General features: G+C 40.9%; 1 protein-coding gene across 10 annotated transcripts in view; it reads right to left on the bottom strand.

The window, feature by feature from the left end:
- Window positions 1-2,126: 2,126 nt before the first annotated feature.
- The window catches only part of STAMBPL1 (STAM binding protein like 1), a 53,290-nt gene continuing 33,055 nt past the window's right edge, over window positions 2,127-22,361 (bottom strand). For 4 of the 10 annotated variants that reach the window (XM_086378447.1, XM_086378446.1, XM_086378449.1 and 1 more), the window contains exons 3-11: window positions 20,729-20,946; window positions 16,983-17,058; window positions 14,741-14,836; window positions 11,996-12,353; window positions 10,204-10,328; window positions 7,642-7,779; window positions 5,586-5,698; window positions 3,686-3,785; window positions 2,127-2,446 (exon numbers count right to left, since the gene is read on the bottom strand). In XM_086378447.1, the coding sequence (XP_086234573.1) occupies window positions 2,390-2,446; window positions 3,686-3,785; window positions 5,586-5,698; window positions 7,642-7,779; window positions 10,204-10,328; window positions 11,996-12,353; window positions 14,741-14,836; window positions 16,983-17,058; window positions 20,729-20,946 (1,281 nt within the window). In that variant the 3' untranslated portion in view covers window positions 2,127-2,389. Of the gene's footprint in view, window positions 2,447-3,685; window positions 3,786-5,585; window positions 5,699-7,641; window positions 7,780-10,203; window positions 10,329-11,995; window positions 12,354-14,740; window positions 14,906-16,982; window positions 17,059-20,728; window positions 20,969-22,361 lie in introns of all 10 variants that reach the window. The other 6 variants (XM_086378452.1, XM_086378451.1, XM_086378454.1 and 3 more) reach the window with 3 other exon arrangements.

The following is a 22,361-nucleotide window of genomic DNA, read 5'->3' as shown; positions in this document are numbered from 1 at the left end:
GGATCTGGAATGGATTAATTTTCAAAAGAGTGAGTTGCACCGCCTGCCAGAAACGAGCTCTGCCAGAGGAAGCACTTCCAGGGAACATCTATGGTCACACCCACCGACATACGCTCACACTCACACTCGGAGAACCTCCAGGGTGACTCACAACCCAGCCCTCAGGGGTGTGGCCACATGTCTGATGACTCCTCTTTCAGACACAGAGACTCTTCCAGGCAGGGCAGGCCACAGGTTTTGCTGCCTTCAGCTCTGGGACAAGGTTCTCCCGGCAAATCTGGCTAGTTGGGTTTGCACCCAGCAATAAGAAAACCACACGCCCTTTAAGGGCAACTCTTCAAAATTTGTTTCAGGCCTGACATTTTACATCTCCTTGCAAGGGAATAAAAATGCCCAAAATGCTCCACTCCTTTAGGAGACATCATCTTTTTAATGAAAAATGAGTTGTCTAATTTGCTATTCAGAAGGGATATAATTGGCTCCAAATGGTCAAAGTAGCTGTTTCTGTTCTCTCCAGAAAGCTAGGAAGCTAAAAGCTCTGGGCTTTCAGTTGGGTCCTTTCTATCTCAAGGCACCATTTCATGGCCATAGTTTTTTCATCAGATGTTTCTCATCTTACATCCTTGCAATCTCTTAGGATACTTAGGATCTCTTTCTACTCTGAGGATATTCATTTCTCAATTCTGCCTAGTCCTAACAGTTGTTTTTACTTGAATAAGTTATATAATCTTTTCCTGTGATCAAGTATGTCAGGATCACACTGTCCTTAAATTCTAAGATGTTGGGGACAGCATCACTCAGGGGAAAGTGGGTTGTTTGTGGAGCCAGGTTCACAGAGGTAATTTGCCCTTAGCTGACAGAGACTATAGACTCAAGTCTCGGTGCCTCGAGCAGGCAGAGATCTGCTTCTGGGGTCTGGAAACTGAACTTTCCAAGCCTACGAGTTGTCATAGGCAGAAACAAGCCACTGAGCTGCCCACAGTGAATGAGAACTGGAGTAGAAGCTGGCTGCCATGGTATACTTGTATTAGGGAGCAGACAAGAGGAGGAGGAATGTTATTTCATCTAAGCACAGAGTGCAGGGAGTATTCCTCCAAGGATTACAGAAATCCTGGCACTAAAAAGTGGATGCTTGTACATGCAGACAAGAGCATTTAGGATACAATGCCAGGAGGAGGGTAAAATTTGGGAAAGCTGTGGTTGACAGGCAAGACTTTAAAAAGAGACATTAGATCAGATTAGCTTGCCTTCCTTTCTTCTCCCTTTCTTTTGGGCTAAATTTTCTTCATATTTCCACTCTCAGGGTTTTCCTACCAATTCAACTTGTCAATATACTCCATCAGTCCCTCTTTCCTTCTATTAATCCATTATCTTTCAATCCAGGTAAACACTATTATCCAGGTACCAGTCACAAACCCCATTCTAAGCCTATTGTATTCATGATACCCTATTCAGTTTAAACATATTTTTCTTCCTATTCCCTGTGCCTTGGTTTATATAAACACTTTTAATTACAAATGTTCTTTCCAAATGATTTTATTTCCTCTTTTTGGTTGAGAATTATCAGGATTTCCTATGCCTCATTCACCCCACTGACTTTCACAGAAATAGGTTTTACGGTTCCATCTGAGCCTTTTTTTTTTTTTATTCCTCTCTCAAGTGTCTCTGCTCTTACTCCTCTAAATCAAGTTCATGAATCACAGGTTATCTCAGGCCCTCCGACACCTGACCCCTGGATAGTAGCTCAGGCTCTTGTCTCCTACACTAAGATTGACTGCAGACTCTGAGCCAGGACTCCCTGGCACTGAAAATCACAGGATGGACTCAACTGTCTGCCGCTGAACTTCTTCTCACACTCTTCTTGACCACCCACAGGGAGAAGTTGCAGAAACAGATGGCCTGTCCTAGAGATCACCTGGTACTCAGAATTTCTTGTTTGGAACTGCATTTTACAGGGAAAAAAAAAAATAGTGAAACATGTGAAGCTCTGAAAACTCATGCAGAGGTCTCTCAAAATACCAGACAGTATAACTTTTAAAAACTATGAATCACTGTCTTGTACACCTGAAGCTTATATAATACTGTACATCAACTATACATCCAAAAAATAAGCTTAAAACCAGACATGTTGTTTGCAGCACAATTTATTATGTGGTCATAGTACTCAGGCACACTAATGGATACTGACAAGTCCACTGTAACCTCTTAAGACAAAGCAACCCAAAAATAAAGCGTCAAAATGTGCAAAAGTAATAAATATCAAACTCTCTGATCTAAAATGTATAAATATAAAATATCAGTCATTTCTGGAAACATCTTAAGAAAATCCGGCAACCATGGGTCCATGGGTTAAGTGTCTGGCGCGGAGGGTGCTAATCTTCAGAACGTATCACCTCAGATCCAGCACGATTATCTTTATGTCTTTCACCAATACATGTCTGCATACCTAGGAAAGAAATACTGGCTTTAGCTCATAATGTTTAACATGATTCTCTCTAGAGGAGGAGTATGAATTTCCTGATCTAAAAATGTTCCTAATTTTGAAAAATATTTCCACTCAGAACAAACATAACCATATATACTCATTTTCAACAGCAAGAAAATATTCACAGAAGGTGCCAAGTAGCTTTCATGTTAAATAAATCCTAACTTCAAAATCATGTTTCTCTGATGTCTCAGACAGGGCAAAGCCAAGCAAACAGAAAAAGATGTATTCAGAGTTATACAAAGCTCATCAAAAAACAGGATTACAGTTTTCATTGAACTGTTATTAAAAACTAATATGGTCGTATCAAGCAGTAATAATTCAAGACACATTTAATCTCATTTTCTTTAATAATTGCTTGCTTTTGGGGACTCCAGAGAAAACTATAATTGCTTAAATATATATAGACACACATATATACAGTGATGGGAAGGAAACTTTATATGTAATCATGCTATAGAAATACTCTTTCCTTTGTAAATAAAATAATAACGACCAGACATCAGAAGGAAATACAAAGATTTTGATTAAGTTTTTGAGATAAGAAAACTCAAAACTAAGCAATAAAGGGTTTTATACTATATCATACTGCTACTATTTCCCTCTTAAAAAACAGAGGCTTATTTGTTTTATAACTGGAGATTTCTACCTCTTAATCTTCATCTGTTTCACCCTGCAAACCCCCTCCCCTCTGTCAACCACCCATTTGTTCTCTATATCTATTACTGTTTTGTTTCTGCTTTTCAGATTCCACATATAAGTGAAACCATATGGTATTTGTCTTTCTCTGTATGATTTATTTCACTTAGCATAATACCCTATAGATCATCCATACTGTTGCAAACGACAAGATTGACTGTATTTTTTTATGACTGAATAATATTTCACTGTGTGCGTGTGTGCGTGTATGTGTGTGTGTGTGTGTGTGTGTGTGTACATATACAACACCACATCTTTTTAAGCCACAGGGGTGTCATATACAGCATAAGGAATATGGTCAATAATATTGTAATAACTTAGTATGGGGACAGATGGTATTAGACTTACCGTGCTGATCATTTCATAAGGGATGAAAATGTTACTATATTGTACAACTGAAACTAACATATTATATCAGCTATATTTCAATTTTCAAAAAAAGGAAGGGGTGAAAAGTAAATACTGTGTACAGAAAATAATCAACATTGTCTATCTACTCACACTGAACAACCTGGGGTCCTTGGTGTGTGGATGAAAGCCCTTCTTTTTACAAGCGGAAACCTCAAGCATGCCAGCGTCAGTGAGCCTGAAGATCCCGGTGCTAAATTTTAGAGAAAAAAGGTACAAAAATTAAGGATCATCTGGGCTTTGCAGATGTTTTATTTGAATGGCACATGCATACATATTCCTCAAATGGAATGGAGAAAGAAACTACAAACTATAAACTTTACAGTTTTTAAAAAAAAAATCAATATTGTGCTGGCGGCCTAGAGGAAGACTGGAGAGACCAGTGCTAATGCCGAGTGCCTGAAGGATGGTAACGGGGCAGTGGGAGACCTCAGAGGAAAAGCCAAGACCCCATGGGAAGAAATTACAAGTGACGGATATTTCTATCCTCTATCTATCATGTATGCCGTCATACATAAAATGACCGGCATACTCATTTTACTGCACTTCACTCACAGCCCTTTAATGATAGTGCGTTTTTTTACAAATTGAAGGATTGTGGCAACTTTTCATTAAGCAAGTCTACTGGAGCCATTTGCCAACAGCATCTGCTCACTTCAAATCTCTCTGTCACATTTTGGTAATTCTCACAATACTTCAAATTTTTTCATTATTGTATTTGTTATGGAAAAGCATGATCAGTGATCTTTGCTGTTACTTTTCTGACTTGGTGAAGACTCAGATGATAGCATTTCTGAGTAATATGGTTTTTTAAAATTTAAGGTATGTACAGTTTTTTAGACATAATGCTGCTGCTGCTGCTGCTAAGTCTGCTGCTGCTGCTAAGTCAATTCAGTCGTGTCCGGCTCTGTGCAACCAGACCGTAGCCCACCAGGCTCCGCCGTACCTGGGATTCTCCAGGCAAGAACACTGGAGAGGGTTGCCATTTCCTTCTCCAATGCATGAAAGTGAAAAGTGAAAGGGAAGTCACTCAGTCTCGTCTGACCCTTCACGACCCCATGGACTGCAGTCTACCAGGCTCCTCCGTCCATGGGATTCTCCAGGCAAGAGTACTGGAGTGGGGTGCCATTGCCTTCTCCAAGCTATTGCACACTTAATAGACTTCAGTGTGAACCAAAGTTTTATGTGCACTGGGAAACCAAAACATTCATGTGACTTGCGTTAGTTGCTTTATCGTGGTGGTCTGGAACTGAATCTGCAGTATTTCTAAGGTATAACTCATATTTATACAGTCGCAGCAATATGTATTGAGTGCTGGCTATAGTTCCAGGCACCATGCTAAGCCCTTTACATAAACAATCATCTAGGTTCACCTTCACATTAATCTGTGATGGGCAGGTATCAGGGATCTGACAAGACTGAGGCTCACAGTGGTCACTAATCAAGCTGGGATTCCAATGGCTGACTCTTCTGCTCATAACTGTGCTGCAATAATCACTGTCCCCAAGACTTAAGATTTGGGAGATAATTAAGCTAAATCTGGAAATTTTCTTTCTTTTTTTATTGGCCACACTGTGTGGGAAGAGGATCTTAGTTCCCTGACCAGAGATCGAACTCATGCCCCCACGAATGGACGTGTGGAGTCCTAACCACTGGACCACCAGGGAATTCCCTGAGCTATACATCTTCTCACAAAAGAAATCATACAACAGAACTAAGATCCCAAATGGCAAACTGAAACAACATCTGGTTTATCCACTTCAAGGTCACATTAACTAAAGAAAGAATTCCATGGTAATTCTACCATGGAAAAGATCTTAAAAAGCAAAAGACCGCAGAGCTGCACATATTTGGAAGCCAGCAGGAACCAACCTCTTTTCCCTAAGGGCATGGTGTACCTGCTTAGCCAAGGGCTTCAGCCTGGTGTGTGGGCACACCTGAACCCAGCAGCCCCAGGTGAAACCCTACTTAAACCCTCTTGAGTTACACTCACTCTTTATGCTTTGGTGAACAGACGATGGCAATGGCCTCTGGCAACATGAGCTGATAGGAACAGTGAGTGTGGAGATCAACACTGGATAAGAATGCAGTTTGGGTTGGATGTGTCTATAAAAAGAAAAGAGGACAATCTTATTGAACAAGCAACAGATAAGTCTTAGCCAAAACCAGAGCCTATTCCAAGAAAAAACTCTAGCTGTTTGCTTTATATTTTTTACCACCATGAATCAAATAAGGGTTTTGAAAAATGTCTTACTGACATAATCCTTCCCTTCACACATCTATGGAATAACTAACTCTGAAAAGAGACTCTTGGGAGTGTTTATATACTTTCTGCTTACTGGGAAAGATAAAATTGGAGATTTGCCAGAGGCTTTAAATAGACCCTCATTTAATCATTGCAACTCATCTGGGAGATACTTATTACTAATATCTCAGTTTTATGTATAAAGATCCTGAGGTTCCTTTAAGTAACTTGCCTGCAAGGAACAGAACCTCAACTGCAAGATACTTAAGATATGAAACTGTGGACACAGAAGGAAAATTCTTGCTAAATATATCCCACTATGCTGGTGTCCTTTCATGGATCTCTGCCCCCTACAATAAGAGAAAGGAATTCTCAGAGCTGTTGAAGATGTTTGGCGCCCATCTTGCATGATGAGAGGAAAGGGGAGACTATAAATTAAAAGAACTATCTTTTAGGTTTTGGCTATATACGGAAGTGTTTATGAGAGGCAAATCAGAAGTCTATATTTGACCATGAAAAATGCATGCATTCATAATGATTTTTAAATTCACAATAAACTCCAACCACTTTCGAAAAGGAATGTGACCACTTAAATCATGAATCCAAGGCTGTATTCATGCGGGGTCCCGGCTTCCTCACTTACTAGTTGTATGACACTGAAAAAATTCTTTAACATCCTCAAACCTATGTCATCAGTTGTAAAATAACAATAATAATAATTTTCTTCATGGGATTACTATGAAAAGTAAATGAGACAACCAATGTAAAATTCATAGAACAGTGCCCAGTACACAGAAAGCTGTCAAAATCCTTAGCTGTTATGATTGCTCTTATTGCCGTTATTGTTATTTTAACATTGTTATTAAATACTTCTCTATAAAGCAAGCAAAATAAAAGGTGGTTCTTTCTCAGTCTTTGGTGAGATGACTTGTTCCTACCCCAGGCCCAGTGTGAGACTGGATGGAAAAATGTTTACCAAATAGGGAAAACACGGATAGCAAAAGTACCATGTCATCACCAATAACAATTGCTTCAATATTCTGGGTCCCTAGAAGAAAATGTGTTGAGAAATTCACTGACATATGAAGTCCATTATTATGTCCCTATTTTATGGAAGAAAAGCTGATGCTGAGATTGCTTAAATCACTTGCCAACATTCCTACAGTGAATTCTTAGCAGAGCTGATATTTAAACTCACGTCTTCTGATTTATAAGCCCTGTCCCGCTTCTATGGTGGCTTGGTAAATGCTGGAACACAAATTTTTGGTCCCATTCCGTGGCTATATACACAACGGCACAAGTATCTGTGGCCTGTAGGGGAGGTATTTATACAATGGAGTGTATGGTCCCTATTTAACAAGTACAAACATTGTTTAAAAGAAACATTTTCAGAAAAATTTCTTAATCTACTTTAGACCCACAGCCAATGGAAAAGGAATATTAATAATTGTCTAATCACATTAGACAGATAAAAATCTGCCTAGGCCTCCATTAGACTACATAAAATCATTAAGACAAGCCAACCTGACTTCCAAAAGTTCTTCTTTTAACTTGGAATGGTAGTAAAAAAAGGATATTTATAATAGCCCTCTCCAAATCCAGATTTGACAGATTTAGACATTGCCTCACATTGAAGAAAATGCTTTAATATGATGGCATTTATTACACTTGGAAAAATTAAAAACAATAAATTATTTCGATTAAGCTGAAATTCCTCCAGGAGGAAAAAAGCCTTACACACACACACACATGCACACACACACACAAACCAACAACAACCTAAAACCCAAAAGGTCGAACATACATGGATCCACCCCAGAGTGAGGAGATCATGTTGATCCTGAACACTGAATAATTCTTCTACATTCTCCACGTCACAATAGTCTGGTCCCGCGGACTGCTTGGGCACTATTAAGTGGGTAATAGTAAATTCATTATGTGTCTGAAAAACAAAGAGCATAGAGAATAATAAACACCTGAGAGGAAAAAAAAAAAAGCCTGAGTAGGAAGTGTAATGTTTTAATAAGACTAGAAAGTACCCACCACTTACATCATCCTCTTCCTACCCACATCACAATTCAAAAACAAAGGCCCAGACTTGAAAACGGATCATTTACCAAAAACTTTGAGAGTCAACTGTTTGGCGCTTGAAACCCATTTTCACAACAGAAAAATGTATCATAAATAGGAATCCGTATCTTGGGCTGATCCCTGGGAGTTTAGATAGTAAGTAAAATGCTGCATTAGAACTGCCATAGAAAAATCAGAATAAAATAGCAGCAGGTTTCTCTGGAAGGGGAGATGGCCATTAAACAATTCTGGGGTTTTACTGAAGGACAATTTCTAATGGTTTGTGAAGGTTGATGGTCTTATTATTTAATTTCATTTGAAGACTCACGACTTTCTTCTACTATTGGGGGTAGGGATTCACGAGGATTTTCTATAATTAAGACACTGTTTTGGACAGGCAATTAGATAAAGGGGAAAGAAAAAAATCTTTTATCCCTTTGTTGCTGTTCAGTCATTAAATTACGTCTGACTCTTTGCGACCCCATGGACTGTGGCACGCCAGGCCTTCCTATCCTTCACTATCTCTCACAGTTTGCTCAAACTCATGTCCACTGAGTCAGTGATGCCATCCAAACATCTCTTCCTCTGTGACCCCCTTTCCCTCCTTTATCCCCTTAGGTAAAAGATAAAGAGTTGAAAGGAAGAGGGTTGTAGTGATAGGATCCTCAGATAAGAGATGTTTGTGCAGTGAGGAGCTATCCCTCCGACAGCACCACCCTGTCTCTGCTCTCAGGATGCCTCTGCAAACTGGGCACTATTCCTTTGGCCTTGATTATAACACTTCCCTCCACCCCAGCCCCTCCTTTCATGGCTAACTTTATGTATTCTAAACATATGTAATGTAAACATTACCTTTCAAGGGAAGCCCTTCTTTTTTTTTTTAATTTTAAAAATCACTTATTTATTTTAATTTGGCTTCACTGGGTCTTAGTTGCTGCATGTGGGATCTAGCTCCTTGTCCAGGGATCGAACCCAGGCCCCCTGCATTGGGAGTGCAGAGTCTTAGCCACTGGACCACCAGGGACGTCCCAAGGGAAGCCCTTCTTGACCCTCTCCCATACACCTTCCCAGGATACCCTACACTTCCACTGAGAGCACCCAGCTCCATTTATAATTAATCATCTGTCTGGTTCTTTACAAGCATCATATAGGTATCACGTGGCAAGACTGTGGCTATTGCAGGCTTCTGAATGCCAACATCTAGGGCAGGGCCTGTGAATATTTGTTTGATGAAGGGATGAAGGAAGAATGAATGAATCAATCAAACTAAGTACAACATGTGGTCTTGGGGAAGACAAATCCATATCATACTGCCCCCCTGCAGGGCAAAGAAGGTGGGCTGTGGGGAGGAAATGACAGGTTATTCTGTGCTTATCTTCTCTGCTTCCTCTGAGGAAACCTCGATAACGCAACACTGGAATACAGTAGGAGAATATGTGTTGAATGAAAGTGAAAGTGAAGTCGCTCAGTCGTGCTACCCCCCAGGCTGCTCCATCCATGGGATTTTCCAGGCAAGAGTACTGGAGTGGGTTGCCATTTTCTTCTCCAGGGGATCTTCCTGACTCAGGGACTGAACCCGGGTCTCCCGCATTGCAGGTGGACGCTTTGCCCTCTAAGCCACCAGGGAATGAAACATACCATTAAATAACAGTCCTCAAGTAAATGTTTAGGAATGAAAATGTGCCTGAATTCAGAAATATAAACTGATACCCCAAAGACAGTATATTTTTCTTGAAGCAGAAAAATATACGCATCTTCTCTCTTTTATCTCCTTCTAGTTTGACATTGTCTTTCATCACTTATTTCTGATAAAATCTTCCATACTTAAACATGACCGGTGCTATGTGATTCCGGTTTGCTGAAGCTATTGCTTTAAAGAAAACAACACCACCCTAGCTTTATTCATCACATATCTGAAAAAGGGTGGCAAGATTATCACTGCCACAGATACAAGCAAGTTGAGTTAATTATAGGAATGCATGCAAAACTAACAATTACAAGGGAAATCTGATTTAGAAAACTAGACAGTTCTGGAAATCTGAAAACCCCCCTTTTTCTAAACACTTAATTTACAGTGTGATTAGTTCTTTACAACAAACTTTATAGCCTCCTGAGATTTTGCAATCTATTTTCTAGAAGGATAATTCCATTAATGACAGTATTTTTATCACGTTAGTCTATATACAGGTAATTTCATAATGACACTGAGGATGTTTCTGTTCTGCTCAACTCATCACGAGAAAGCCAGTTTTCCTGACAGTATCCTGTGCAGAGAAGACATGAACACAGTCCATACCAGCTTCCCACAGAGTATTCCACAGGTTTCTATTCCTCTCACTGTATTGGATTCTGCCAGCAGCAGAAATCTGTGGCAAAGATCTCTTGATAAAACGACGCATCTCAGTCCTTCAACCACTAAATCTAAGAAACAGAAAAGGGAGAAAAAGCTAAAAAAACAAACCTTACATCCCCTCCCTCAAGTGACTACAGGTAAATATAAATTCTAAAAATGAAATGATCTGGTGCTCCCCTTCTGCATTTTATTTTAAAACTTATAAAAGTGAACAGTGACCAGAGGGAAGGTAGAATTACCCTTTGCATACAGATTATTTATATGTAAGTGGGAAAAAGGTACAAGCGCTTGTACATCTTGGGGTCTTGGATCAACTGTTCACATGCGTGTGTGCTGTTTTCACTTGGCACAAAGCGAAGAGGCTGCAGACGACACATCTCGTATTCTGTAAGCCTTAGGATATTCTTTTTTCGTGTTTGCCACGTGTTGCTTATATCTTATGGAAGTTGGTCATCATTAAGTAATAGCACCATGTTTTCAGAAATAGCTGGCAGTAGAGTAATTTATAGCATGACTGCTTATCATAAGTCTTTCCAAATAAAAAGAAATACAAACTCCATCTGACAGCGTTTGCTGGGAAATTTTCCCACTTGGTTCTGGAAACCTGCCAGCACTGATGTAACAGTCCCAAGCAGCACTAATTCTTGGCAGAGACACATAATCCATTGGGAGGTTAACCACCCATGTGTGCGGATCCTCCTGGGCCACGGAAATGCTAAATATTTACATTTAATGACTGAGCAAAGTTCTGGACAAACAAGTTTGCCAGCATCTTCTTTCTTCTCCAGTGTTAAGTGTTTACCTTTTAGGATTTATGTTTCTTGATTAAAATACATGAATGAAAAAAACGCTCATAATTTTTCTTTTCTAAAATATCTGTACCATGATCAAATATAATCTTGTTTATTATGCAGTCTCTGCTCTGCTGCTGCTGCTGCTGCTAAGTCGCTTCAGTCTCGTCCAACTCTGTGCGACCCCATAGACGGCAGCCCACCAGGCTCCCCCGTCCCTGGGATTCTCCAGGCGAGAACACTGGAGTGGGTTGCCATTTCCTTCTCCAAGGCATGAAAGTGAAAAGTGAAAGTGAAGTCGTTCAGTCGTGTCTGACTCTTCGTGACCCCATGGACTGCAGCCTTCCAGGCTCGTCCACCCATGGGATTTTCCAGGCAAGAGTGCTGGAGTGGGCTGCCATTGCCTTCTCTGAGTCTCTGCTCTATCAAGGGGCAAATCACATTTCCTGAACGTTAAGGTTACATATAGCAAAACGCAGATGACACAGTCATTCACACCACATCATACAGGGGAACTACCACGGCTCATCATACAATGAGTAGACCCTGCCCAGATGCAACAGGAATACGGTTCCATAGCAAACAGACTTGTGGACACAGTGAGGGGAAGGAGAGGATGGGACAGATTGAGACAGTGGCACTGAAACATATACATTACTGTATATAAAATTAGACAGCCAGTGGAAGTTTGCTGTATGACTCACAGAGCTCAAATTTGGTGCTCTGTGACAACCAAGAGGGGTGGGATGGGCTGGGAGGTGGGAAGCGGGGCTCAAGAAGGGGGCACATATGTATACCGATGGCTGATTCATTGATGTATGGCAGAAACCAACACAATACTGTAAAGCAATTATCCTCCAATTAAAAATAAATAAATTAAAAAAAAAATGAAAAGCAAACCAAAAAAGAGGTGATTGCATGTCTTGTGGGCATGTATCACTTACTCTGAACAGCACTTAGACTGGCAGCTGGCTTTAAGGCCCTGTTGACGGGAGGTGAGTGGCCAGCATAACTGGTTGCATCACTTTTACTAGACTGATCTGCAAGTACGTTCAGCAAGGAACTGTTCTGGTGTGTGGAAAAGCAGGACAAAGCGCTGCCATCGATCTGCTCTGACAGTGCCGGCGTTTCCTGGCTTCGCAGCTGACTCCGGGCTAATTCCTGCTTCTTGAGCTGATCTTCAAAAATCGAAAACTGCTCTGACTCCAGCTGCTGCTGGCGCATCTGGGCGATCCTCTTCCTTTCCGCCTCAATCAACCTCTGATGCTCCAGTTTTTTGAGGATTTCAGCTTTGTATTTGTTCTAGAAAATGTGGTTGCCACAGGAAAAGGTTAGTTTCCAGGCCAAAAAAGCAGATGCTTTCAATCTTCCAGCAGACACAGCTAGATACTCCCACATGCCTACAGAGACACTCCTGAGACCACCAGAGAAATATATAACATAGTGGCAAAAGCCCCTTAATCTGATTTCAGGAGCAGTTTGGAATCCACTCATAATTTACCAGAGATGAGCCAGGATAATCAAGTTCCCTCCATCCTCCTGTGCTTTTAAATACTAGAAAATCAAAGTCAGGACTGTCTGCATAGCCTGGCTGATCAGACTGTTTCACAGAATGGTCATATTACCCTAGACTGCACTGCCCAGTATAGTAGCTACTAGCTAGATGTGACTACTGAAATTTAATTAAAATGAAATGAAATCCGAAAATCAATCCCCCAGTCTCACTAGCCATGTGTTAAGTACCACGGGTTAGAGGCTCCCATATCAGACAGCACCAGAGAGAACGCTGCCATCATCATTGAAAGCTCTTGGGGATAGTACCACACCCTTGAACCTTTTTGCATCTGACTCTTGAAGTCCCAGTGCTGGGACTTCATGGAGAAGGGGATATCCCTAAAAAGTGGTTCTCAGAATGGGGTCATCATCTCTATCAGAACAAACTAATCGGAGCTTTGTTAAAAATGATGATTCCCAAACTCCCCAGCCTTAACAAAAATATCTAGGCTTTATTAGGTCAGAGAATTAATCTTTAAGAAGCTTCCCAAATAATTCTGTTGAAAACTAAACTTTGGGAGCTACCAGGAGGCAGGGGCGAGGTGGGGGACACAGTTTAAAGCAGTACTTTATGTCCACGAATCCCCTGGGTCTTGTTACAGGGCAGACTGGCATTCAGCGGGTCTGGGGTGGGGCCAGAGAATCTGCATTCTAACAGACTGCAGGTGACGTGAGTGTTGCCTGCACCAAAGGCTTATTGCCATGCCTATATCTCCCAGACATAAAGGCTACCATGCTATCCCCCCAAATATTTCTACCTGTCATATACTTGGGATCCTATTGTGGACTATGAAGTAATTGGTATCACTAACAGCAGACTACAACTGCTGATGCTGCTCCTCCCAGAGAGCAGAGGGGACTAGCGTTCACACCGCTGAGTAGGGAAGGGAACTCAGGCTTTGCTCCCCCTTCCTGTTGTCCTGTCTGGGCCGCCAAAATTACTTTAATCTTTCGAGTGTGTGTGCTTGCTAAGTCACTTCAGTCGTGTCTGATTCTTTGCGACTCTATGGACTGCAGCCCATCAGGCCCCTCTGTCCATAGGGATTTTCCAAGCAGGAATACTGGAGTAGGTTGCCATGCCCTCCTCCAGGGGAATCTTCCTGACCAAGGTCAGGCAGGGTCTTTACCGCTGTAACCCCTTCCCAGGGGCCACCTGGGAAGCCCCAATCTTTCACAGTTCAAATCAAATGATCACTATCCACCCTGGAGGGAATCTTCTGATTTCAACCTTCCTTCTGTTACTCAGTGCACACGGCTCACTCAAACCTACTTCCAGCGACACCAAAGGAAGTAAACAAGGCCTGTGACCATGTTCAGCGGAGAGACTGGACTGAACTGAGAATCAGTAATAGTGAAACTTTCAAAGCACATAAACACACAGTCAAACAAAACAGCAAAACAGAAGCTGTAAACCTTAAGAGTTCAAGTGCTGACCTGGAATATCTTATAGACTGATCGGTCAGTTTCATCACTCAATGCCCTTTGATCTCAGACATAATTTTTCTTTTCACTCTCTATTTAGTAAGAATCCAGAAGTCATCATCCTTTGATGATATGATTACATTTCACTCATATGGCTAGATATTATTCTATGTTATTATAGTAATTATAATATTTAAGAATATAATAACATAACATTAAAATATTTAAGAATCGAATTAGATACCTCAGAAACTATATACTATTCTCCCTACCTCTCTTACTGACTCCTTTCATCGCTAAAGAGCAGCCATCTGGTTCAAGATTACACTGGCAAGAGTTGGTCAAAGAGCTCTAAATTTATTCTTTTTTTCCCCCAACTTTAAACTTTTAATTTTGTATTGGGGTATAGCCAACTGACAATGTTGTGGCAGCCTCAGGTAAACAGTGAAAGAACACTCTGGTTAAATTACTGTAGAAAGTCTATTTTCTAATGCTTCACTTTATTAGATCTTGTTGGGAAATAAAAATTACCACATCTTTGGTGCAAGTGCTTAACCTGGACATCAACATCAACTTTTTAATGTGTTTTCCATCACTGTTTCTTTAATTTCAACTCAAATGCATATGACGTTTGAAAAACTCATGAAAATAAAATTCAAAAAAATATTTGCACAGAAAACAATTCATGAAATAAAGGCACCGATTGAACTTACTTTGCTTTGCAAATATTCTTGGTATTCTACGTTATATTTCTTTAAAAGGTCCTTTTTCAATTCATCTGTCCTTGGGAATGCAATCTCCTTCAGTTTCTTTTAAAAATATATATATATATACACATTGATTAGTAGAATTTTCAGTATAGTCTTTCAGATCATCAGCTGAGAAAGAAAAACAACTGGTATGTGTATTAGAAATCAAGACACAAGTAACCAAACAGGAAGGTGGAAAAATCAGTATTTTCTAGGGCTCCAAAATACAACTTTTCAGCAGAGAAGAGAAGAAATTATCCCCTTTGTAAGACCTTTATTGACTCCACTGGTTAGGTAAGCATTTTGTATAGGTAGTGGACTTGCAACTGCACATCCCATGGTATGTAAATTATATGGCATCATAGTTAAAAGGGACATTGGAGAACACGGTAAGTAGAGATCCCTAGGCTTAACAGCCTGTAAAAAGCAGTTGAGGCACCTTTTATAAAAATACAGATTCCCAGGCCTAACCCCAGATTTACTGAATCAACATATTCAGAGAAAGGATTGGGATCTGTATCTCAAACAACTTCTCAGTGATTCTTGATGGCATGAAAATACCGTTCAAGTACCCACCCCAGCCTTAGTACAGATGAGGAAACAAAGGCTCAGAGACATCAAAAGGCTTGTCAGTGTCATACAACTGACTTGTGGCCTCCTTATGACTAAAACCCCAAACTCCTAACTCTAGCTAAGCTCTTCCATTAAAATTTCTGTGCTCTTAATCTTTCGTCATCCATCGATCCATTTATTCAATGAGCATAAACAGAAAATGTATATGCTTTTGGAGAATTTTTTTTCTCTATAAGTGAAAATAAGAATAATCTTAGAGTGGGCTTCCCTCGTAGCTCAGTCGGTAAATTATCTGCCTGCAATGCAGGAGACCCGAGTTCAATCCCTGGGCCGGGAAGATTCCCTGGAGAAGGAAATGGCAACCCACTCCAGTATTCTTGCCTATAAAATCCCATGGACAGAGGAGCCTGGCAGGCTGCAGTCCATGGGGTTGTAAGAGTCGGACATGACTTAGCAAGTAAACCACCACCACCAAGTTAGAATAAAAGAGTCATCTTGGCAGCATAACACCTTGGTTTCCATCCAGAACTTTCTAACATTAAATGAACAAGAGAACTGAAGGGAAATGTTACATGAAGGCTGGATAAGGAATGACCCCTCAGACAGTGTACAGAAATTAACAATGTAGATGACCATTTGTGTTCTACTTATAGGCACCCTCAGGCCTGACATAACTGGTTGTTGTAGTTTAGTTGCCAAGTGGTGTCTGACTCTTTGTGACACCATGGAGTGTAGCCCACCATGCTCCTCTGTCCATGGGATTTCCCAGGCAAGAATACTGGAGTAGGTTGCCATTTCCCTATCCAGGGGATCTTCCTGACCCAAGGATCCAATCCACATCTCCTGCATTGCAGGTGGATTCATGACTGAGCCACAAGGGAAGCCCGACATAACTGGCTAAGAGAGCTTTATCCCATTATGTGGTAAAATACTTTTGGAGAGTAATTTCAAATTTCATGTTGTGATCGACTTTGTGTACATTACCTCCATCATATAAAATCAACCCAAACTACTTAAGACAAATAAATGGAAAACATTGCTTAAATGTTATCTGAGAGGATATATTCTCAGCTAAAGATATTTGAAACTATATATGTAGCAAACATTGATGCTAAATAAATACATTTCAATAGCCTTCCTTTTCCTTTGGAATATTTCAGGTCACTCACTAAAGTCTTCATTGTCTAAGAGGTGAGTACTATAAGAAGAAAATGACTAGAACTTTGTGGCTGCCTTGATAATCAACACCGATTTTCAAACAGGTATTGAGTTGAGAATTGTATGGAATAACCAAAACCCGCCAAAATGATTGTCTTAAATAAGTATGGGGAAACAGACAACTATTCTCTCAATCTCTGAGAGGAATCATAAAATAATTCCTTCTTCATATCTTAAGATCAAGTGCATTCTTGATTTTTTTATTTTCTTCTCCAAATTTTAAGTAGACATCCCACAGTAATGATGACTAAAGGTCTAAGAAGAGATTGAAATATCGTAGCTAATGGAATGAATTTTTTTTTTTTTTTGTACTGAAACTCTAGAGAGGATTAGACAGAGGAGGAAGGAAAAGGGATGAATCAATAATGGATACTTGGGGAACTTGAACCTTCAGAGAGAGTTGATCACTTAATACCTTCATAATATCTTGCTTTTCGGGTACTGCACATTGCTGGTAATCTCGATGGTTGGGAAGCTTTTCTACAAATAAACTGGAGAAAGAGAAAACACATCCTTAGAGTTATAGGACAGAAAAAGCTCAGTGACGGTTTCTAATATAAGATGAACCTCCTTTTCAAAAGGACATGGTTAATAACATTATTTATGTGTGCTCAGTCCTGTCCAACTCTTTCTGACCCTATGGACTGTAGTCTGCCAGGCTCTTCCTTCATGGGATTTTTCCAGGCAAGAATACTGGAGTGGGTTGCCATTTTCCTTCTTATTTAATCTATATTCTTTCCATCCGCCATCAAAGGTTGGTATAAATATGATTCTGGCATTACAGAGGAGTTAAGCTCGGCAAACTAAGCACTGAGGTTAAGAGGGGTAAAGTCAGGATGCTCCTCGACAGATCACATCACTTTAGTTTTTCTCAGGTCTTGGGCACGTAACCCCACTAGAGCACCATTCTACTTGAGTGTAGTGGTGGCAACACTGAGTACCACATGAAAACGTAAGAGTCCGGAAAGACGGATAAAAACACCTTCAACAGAAACAGACTCAAAGGGCCCCTGATGAATCAGCAGTGCCATGGTGTGAAAGTCACTCAGTCGTGTCCAACTCTTTGTAACCCCATGGAATAGTCCATGGAATTCTCCAGGCCAGTATACTGGAGTGGTAGCTGTTCCCTTCTCCAGGGGATCTTCCCAACCCAGGGATTGAACCCAGGTTTCCCACATTGCAGGAGGATTCTTTACCAGCTGAGCCACCAGGGAAGCCCAACGTGGTATATATATGTGTATTAAAAACTCGTATATGAAAATTCATAACTCAGATAAATGTCAGCCAGAATCCTTAACGGAATCTCACACGCTAGTAAAGTAATGCTCAAAATTCTCCAAGCCAGGCTTCAGCAATATGTGAACTGTGAACTTCCAGATGTTCAAGCTGGTTTTAGAAAAGGCAGAGGAACCAGAGATCAAATTGCCAACATCAGATGGATCATGGAAAAAGCAAGACAGTTCCAGAAAAACATCTATTTCCGCTTTATTGACTATGCCAAAGCCTTTGACTGTGTGGGTCACAATCAACTGTGGAAGATCCTGAAAGAGATGGGAATAGCAGACCACCTGACCTGCCTCTTGAGAAGCCTATATGCAGGTCAGGAAGCAACAGTTAGAACTGGACATGGAACAACAGACTGGTTCCAAATAGGAAAAGGAGTACGTCAAGGCTATATATTGTCACCCTGCTTATTTAACTTCTATGCAGAGTACATCATGAGAAACTCTGGGCTGGAAGAAGCACAAGCTGGAACCAAGATTGCTGGGAGAAATATCAATAACCTCAGATATGCAAATGACACCACCCTTATGGCAGAAAGTGAAGAGGAAATCAAAAGCCTCTTGATGAAAGTGAAAGAGGAGAGTGAAAAAGCTGGCTTAAAACTCAACATTCAGAAAAAGAAGATCACGGCATCTGGTCCCATCACTTCATGGGAAATAGATAGGGGAACAGTGGAAACAGTGTCAGACTTTATTTTTCTGGGCTTCAAAATCACTGCTGATGGTGATTGCAGCCATGAAATTAAAAGACACTTACTCCTTGGAAGGAAAGTTATGACCAACCTAGATAGCATATTCAAAAGCAGAGACATTACTTTGCCAACAAAGGTCCGTCTAGTCAAGGCTATGGTTTTTCCATTGGTCATGTATGGACGTGAGAGTTGGACTGTGAAGAAAGCTGAGCGCCGAAGAATTGATGCTTTTGAACTGTGGTGTTGGAGAAGATTCTTGAGAGTCCCTTGGACTGCAAGGAGATCCAACCAGTCCATCCTAAAGGAGATCAGTCCTGGGTGTTCATTGGAAGGACTGATGCTAAAGCTGAAACTCCAGTACTTTGGCCACGTCACGTGAAGAGTTGACTCATTGGAAAAGACCCTGATGCTGGGAGAGACTGGGGGCAGGAGGAGAAGGGGACGACAGAGGATGAGATGGCTGGATGGCATCATGAACTCGATGGACATGAGTTTGAGTGAACTCTCAGAGTTGGTGATGGACAGAGAGGCCTGGCATGCTGCAGTTCATGGGGTCACAAAGTGTCGGACATGACTGAGCAACTGAACTGAACTGAATTAATAGTTAATTATTTTTCATCACCTTTTCAGGAACAAGGGACAGTAAAAATGAAGGGAAATTCTTACAGCAAACCAGGTTCATTGTTTCCAGGTAAAGTTAAGATTTTGCTTCCACAAGGGCATGAAATTCTGTTTCTTTTTTTCCTCTTACTGATGTATCCTCGGCCTGTAGAATAGTGTCCATCTCATCATAATAAATGCCCATAAATATTTGTTAAATCAACGAATGGTCCTTAAAGCAAATACTAGTTTTGATTAACATAGTAGCACATTCTTCCTTCCTCTGACATTGTTTAATTATTGATTCACCACAGACATGTTTCAATTAACTACTTAGTGTTTTTATTGGCTGAAAGAGACCACTTTGCATACCATACTAATTGCCTTTAATTTCACCCATGGTAGAATCATGGATGCAGCATTTAAAACAGTTGATCTTGGACTTCCCTGGTGGTGCAGTGGATAAGAATCTTCGTGCCAACACCGAGGACACAGGTTTGATTCCTGGTCCGAGAAGACCCCACATGCCGAGGAGCAACTAAGCCCGTGTGCCACAACTTCTAAGCTAGGGCTTTATGGCCAGAGAGTGGCAACTACTGAAGCCCCTGTGCTTACAGCCTGTGCTCCACAACAAGAGCAGCCCCCCGGCACCACAGCTAGAGAGTAGCCCCCAGTGGCTACAATTCCAGAAAGCCTGCACAAAGCACCAAACACCCATCGCAGCCAAAAGCAAATTTCAAAAAACAGTTAATCTTTTCAACTTCTTGCATGGCCTCAGATTAAATCCCCAAGTAAATTAATACAATTAATCAATGAGTGACTTTCAGTGGAAACAAAAATAAGGGCTTCGGCTCTGATCAGATCACTTTTGGTAACAGGAGGTCTTCACCATCAGTAAGATGGCAAATCGGTACAGAAAGTCCAAATCTCATTTTTTTAGTTCAAATGAGGACACGTTATTAACAAATCTCTATCTAATGTGAAGTATATTTTTACACGACTATTTTGAGGCTGCTACTTCAGTATATTGGAAGATCTTTTATACACACCAACTCTTACACAGCTAAATAATTGCCTTAAGAAATACTGACTACAATGTTAAATCAACTACTACACTCTGTCCCCCATCAGTTCCTTCCTAGGATCATCAATTTATCCCTTGTTTCAACCCATCAAATTGAACTTCAAGAACGTTAATGGCACGTTTCAGATGCTCTAGATAGAGCCATAATATGATGTTTGTGCTCTAAGGCTTGCATTCTTGTGAAGGGAGAATGACAGGGAACAAGAAATTTTGTGAAGAGGGAGAAGTGGGCACTCAGGTTACAGTGCTGGCCTATGGATATACATCCCTGCACCTCACTTCATCTCTGATCTTCCACCCCTAAGCCTCAGAGACGATATTGGGACACCTTTGAGTACATGACTTGGTAACTTAAAAACCTGACCCCCTCCTGCTTCTGGAGATTGTAAATTTGATCTGAGTATGAATACATGCCTGGCATTGAAGCTGTCTCATCAAAATAGCATGTAAATATTTGCTCCCAATGTTCTCATTTCAAAGATCTCCAAGATAAAATACTTACGTTATAAATTTATTATAAAGGACAAATGCACTTTCCAGGTTTCCTTCTTCCAAATACACAGACGCCATCCTCTCCATTTCTACTCCAGATCTAAAGTAGCGGCGTGGAGTGATATCTTCATTGATGGTGATGTTCCCGCCCAGCTTGCTCAGGGCACGGACTCGTTCTTCTGGGGTGAGGGAGACATCCGTGTGGTCGGGCATCGCAGCTAACTTTTTCTGCAGAGCCAAATTTGAATCTCTGATTATAAGAAGAAATGAACAGACTGAAATTATAGATGTATTTTTTGTACTAAATATCTGACATCAGAACCTAAGTTTTTTTTTTTTTTAATGAGTTAATAACATGATAAAAGAGGTCTTTTTGCTTAAACATGTGGTCTGCACACCAGAAAAGCACATATCTGCAGGGTAAACATACACTCTTTTGGACTAAGGTCTCTTGCAGGTTTCAGCTACAGCTATGTGGCAGTTCCTGGGTATGTGTAGGTCATTTTAGGTAAAATATCATTGACCATTGCTGCCATCCATGGGGTCGCAAAGAGTCGGACACGACTGAGCAACTGATCTGATCTGGTCTGATATCCTTATGGGAGTAAGCCAAGAGATGGATTCCTGCCAGGGTAGGCATCATATCATTATACTCGAAGGGTCTCCAAGACATGTTTTGGATCCAAAGTTACTGTATGTATTCAATTCTATTCCAAAATCAGATCAGATCAGATCAGATCAGTCGCTCAGTCATGTCCGACTCTTTGCGACCCCATGAATCGCAGCACACCAGGCCTCCCTGTCCATCACCAACTCCCGGAGTTCACTGAGACTCACATCCATCGAGTCAGTGATGCCATCCAGCCATCTTATCCTCTGTCGTCCCCTTCTCCTCTTGCCCTCAATCCCTCCCAGCATCAGAGTCTTTTCCAATGAGTCAACTCTTCGCATGAAGTGGCCAAAGTACTGGAGTTTCAGCTTTAGCATCAGTCCTTCCAAAGAAATCCCAGGGCTGATCTCCTTTAGAATGGACTGGTTGGATCTCCTTGCAGTCCAAGGGACTCTCAAGAGTCTTCTCCAACACCACAGTTCAAAAGCATCAATTCTTCGGTGCTCAGCTTTCTTCACAGTCCAACTCTCACATCCATACATGACCACTGGAAAAACCATAGCCCTGACTAGATGGACCTTTGTTGGCAAAGTAATGTCTCTGCTTTTGAATATGCTATCTAGGTTGGTCATAATTTTCCTTCCAAGGAGCAAGCGTCTTTTAATTTCATGGCTGCAGTCACCATCTGCAGTGATTTTGAAGCCCAGAAAAATAAAGTCTGACACTGTTTCCACTGTTTCCCCATCTATTTCCCATGAAGTGATAGGACCAGATACCATGATCTTCGTTTTCTGAATGTTGAGCTTTAAGCCAACTTTTTCACTCTCCACTTTCACCTTCATCAAGAGGCTTTTTAGTTCCTCTTCACTTTCTGCCATAAGGGTGGTGTCATCTGCATATCTGAGGTTATTGATATTTCCTGGTTTAATGAGCTTTCAGGGCCTCTAAATCTTTACCAAGTGAATAAAACCCCACCAATAAGTCTTAAGAGAAGCCTTTTTCAGCATATGGACACACCACCTTCCTGCCGTCC

The sequence above is a fragment of the Bos grunniens genome, chromosome 26 (genome assembly GCF_055505025.1).
Source record: "Bos grunniens cultivar Pamir isolate PY7600 chromosome 26, Bosgru_T2T1.0, whole genome shotgun sequence".
Lineage (NCBI taxonomy): Eukaryota > Metazoa > Chordata > Mammalia > Artiodactyla > Bovidae > Bos > Bos grunniens.
Note: the sequence above shows the minus strand (reverse complement) of the source record. Positions and strands in the feature narration are given on the sequence as shown.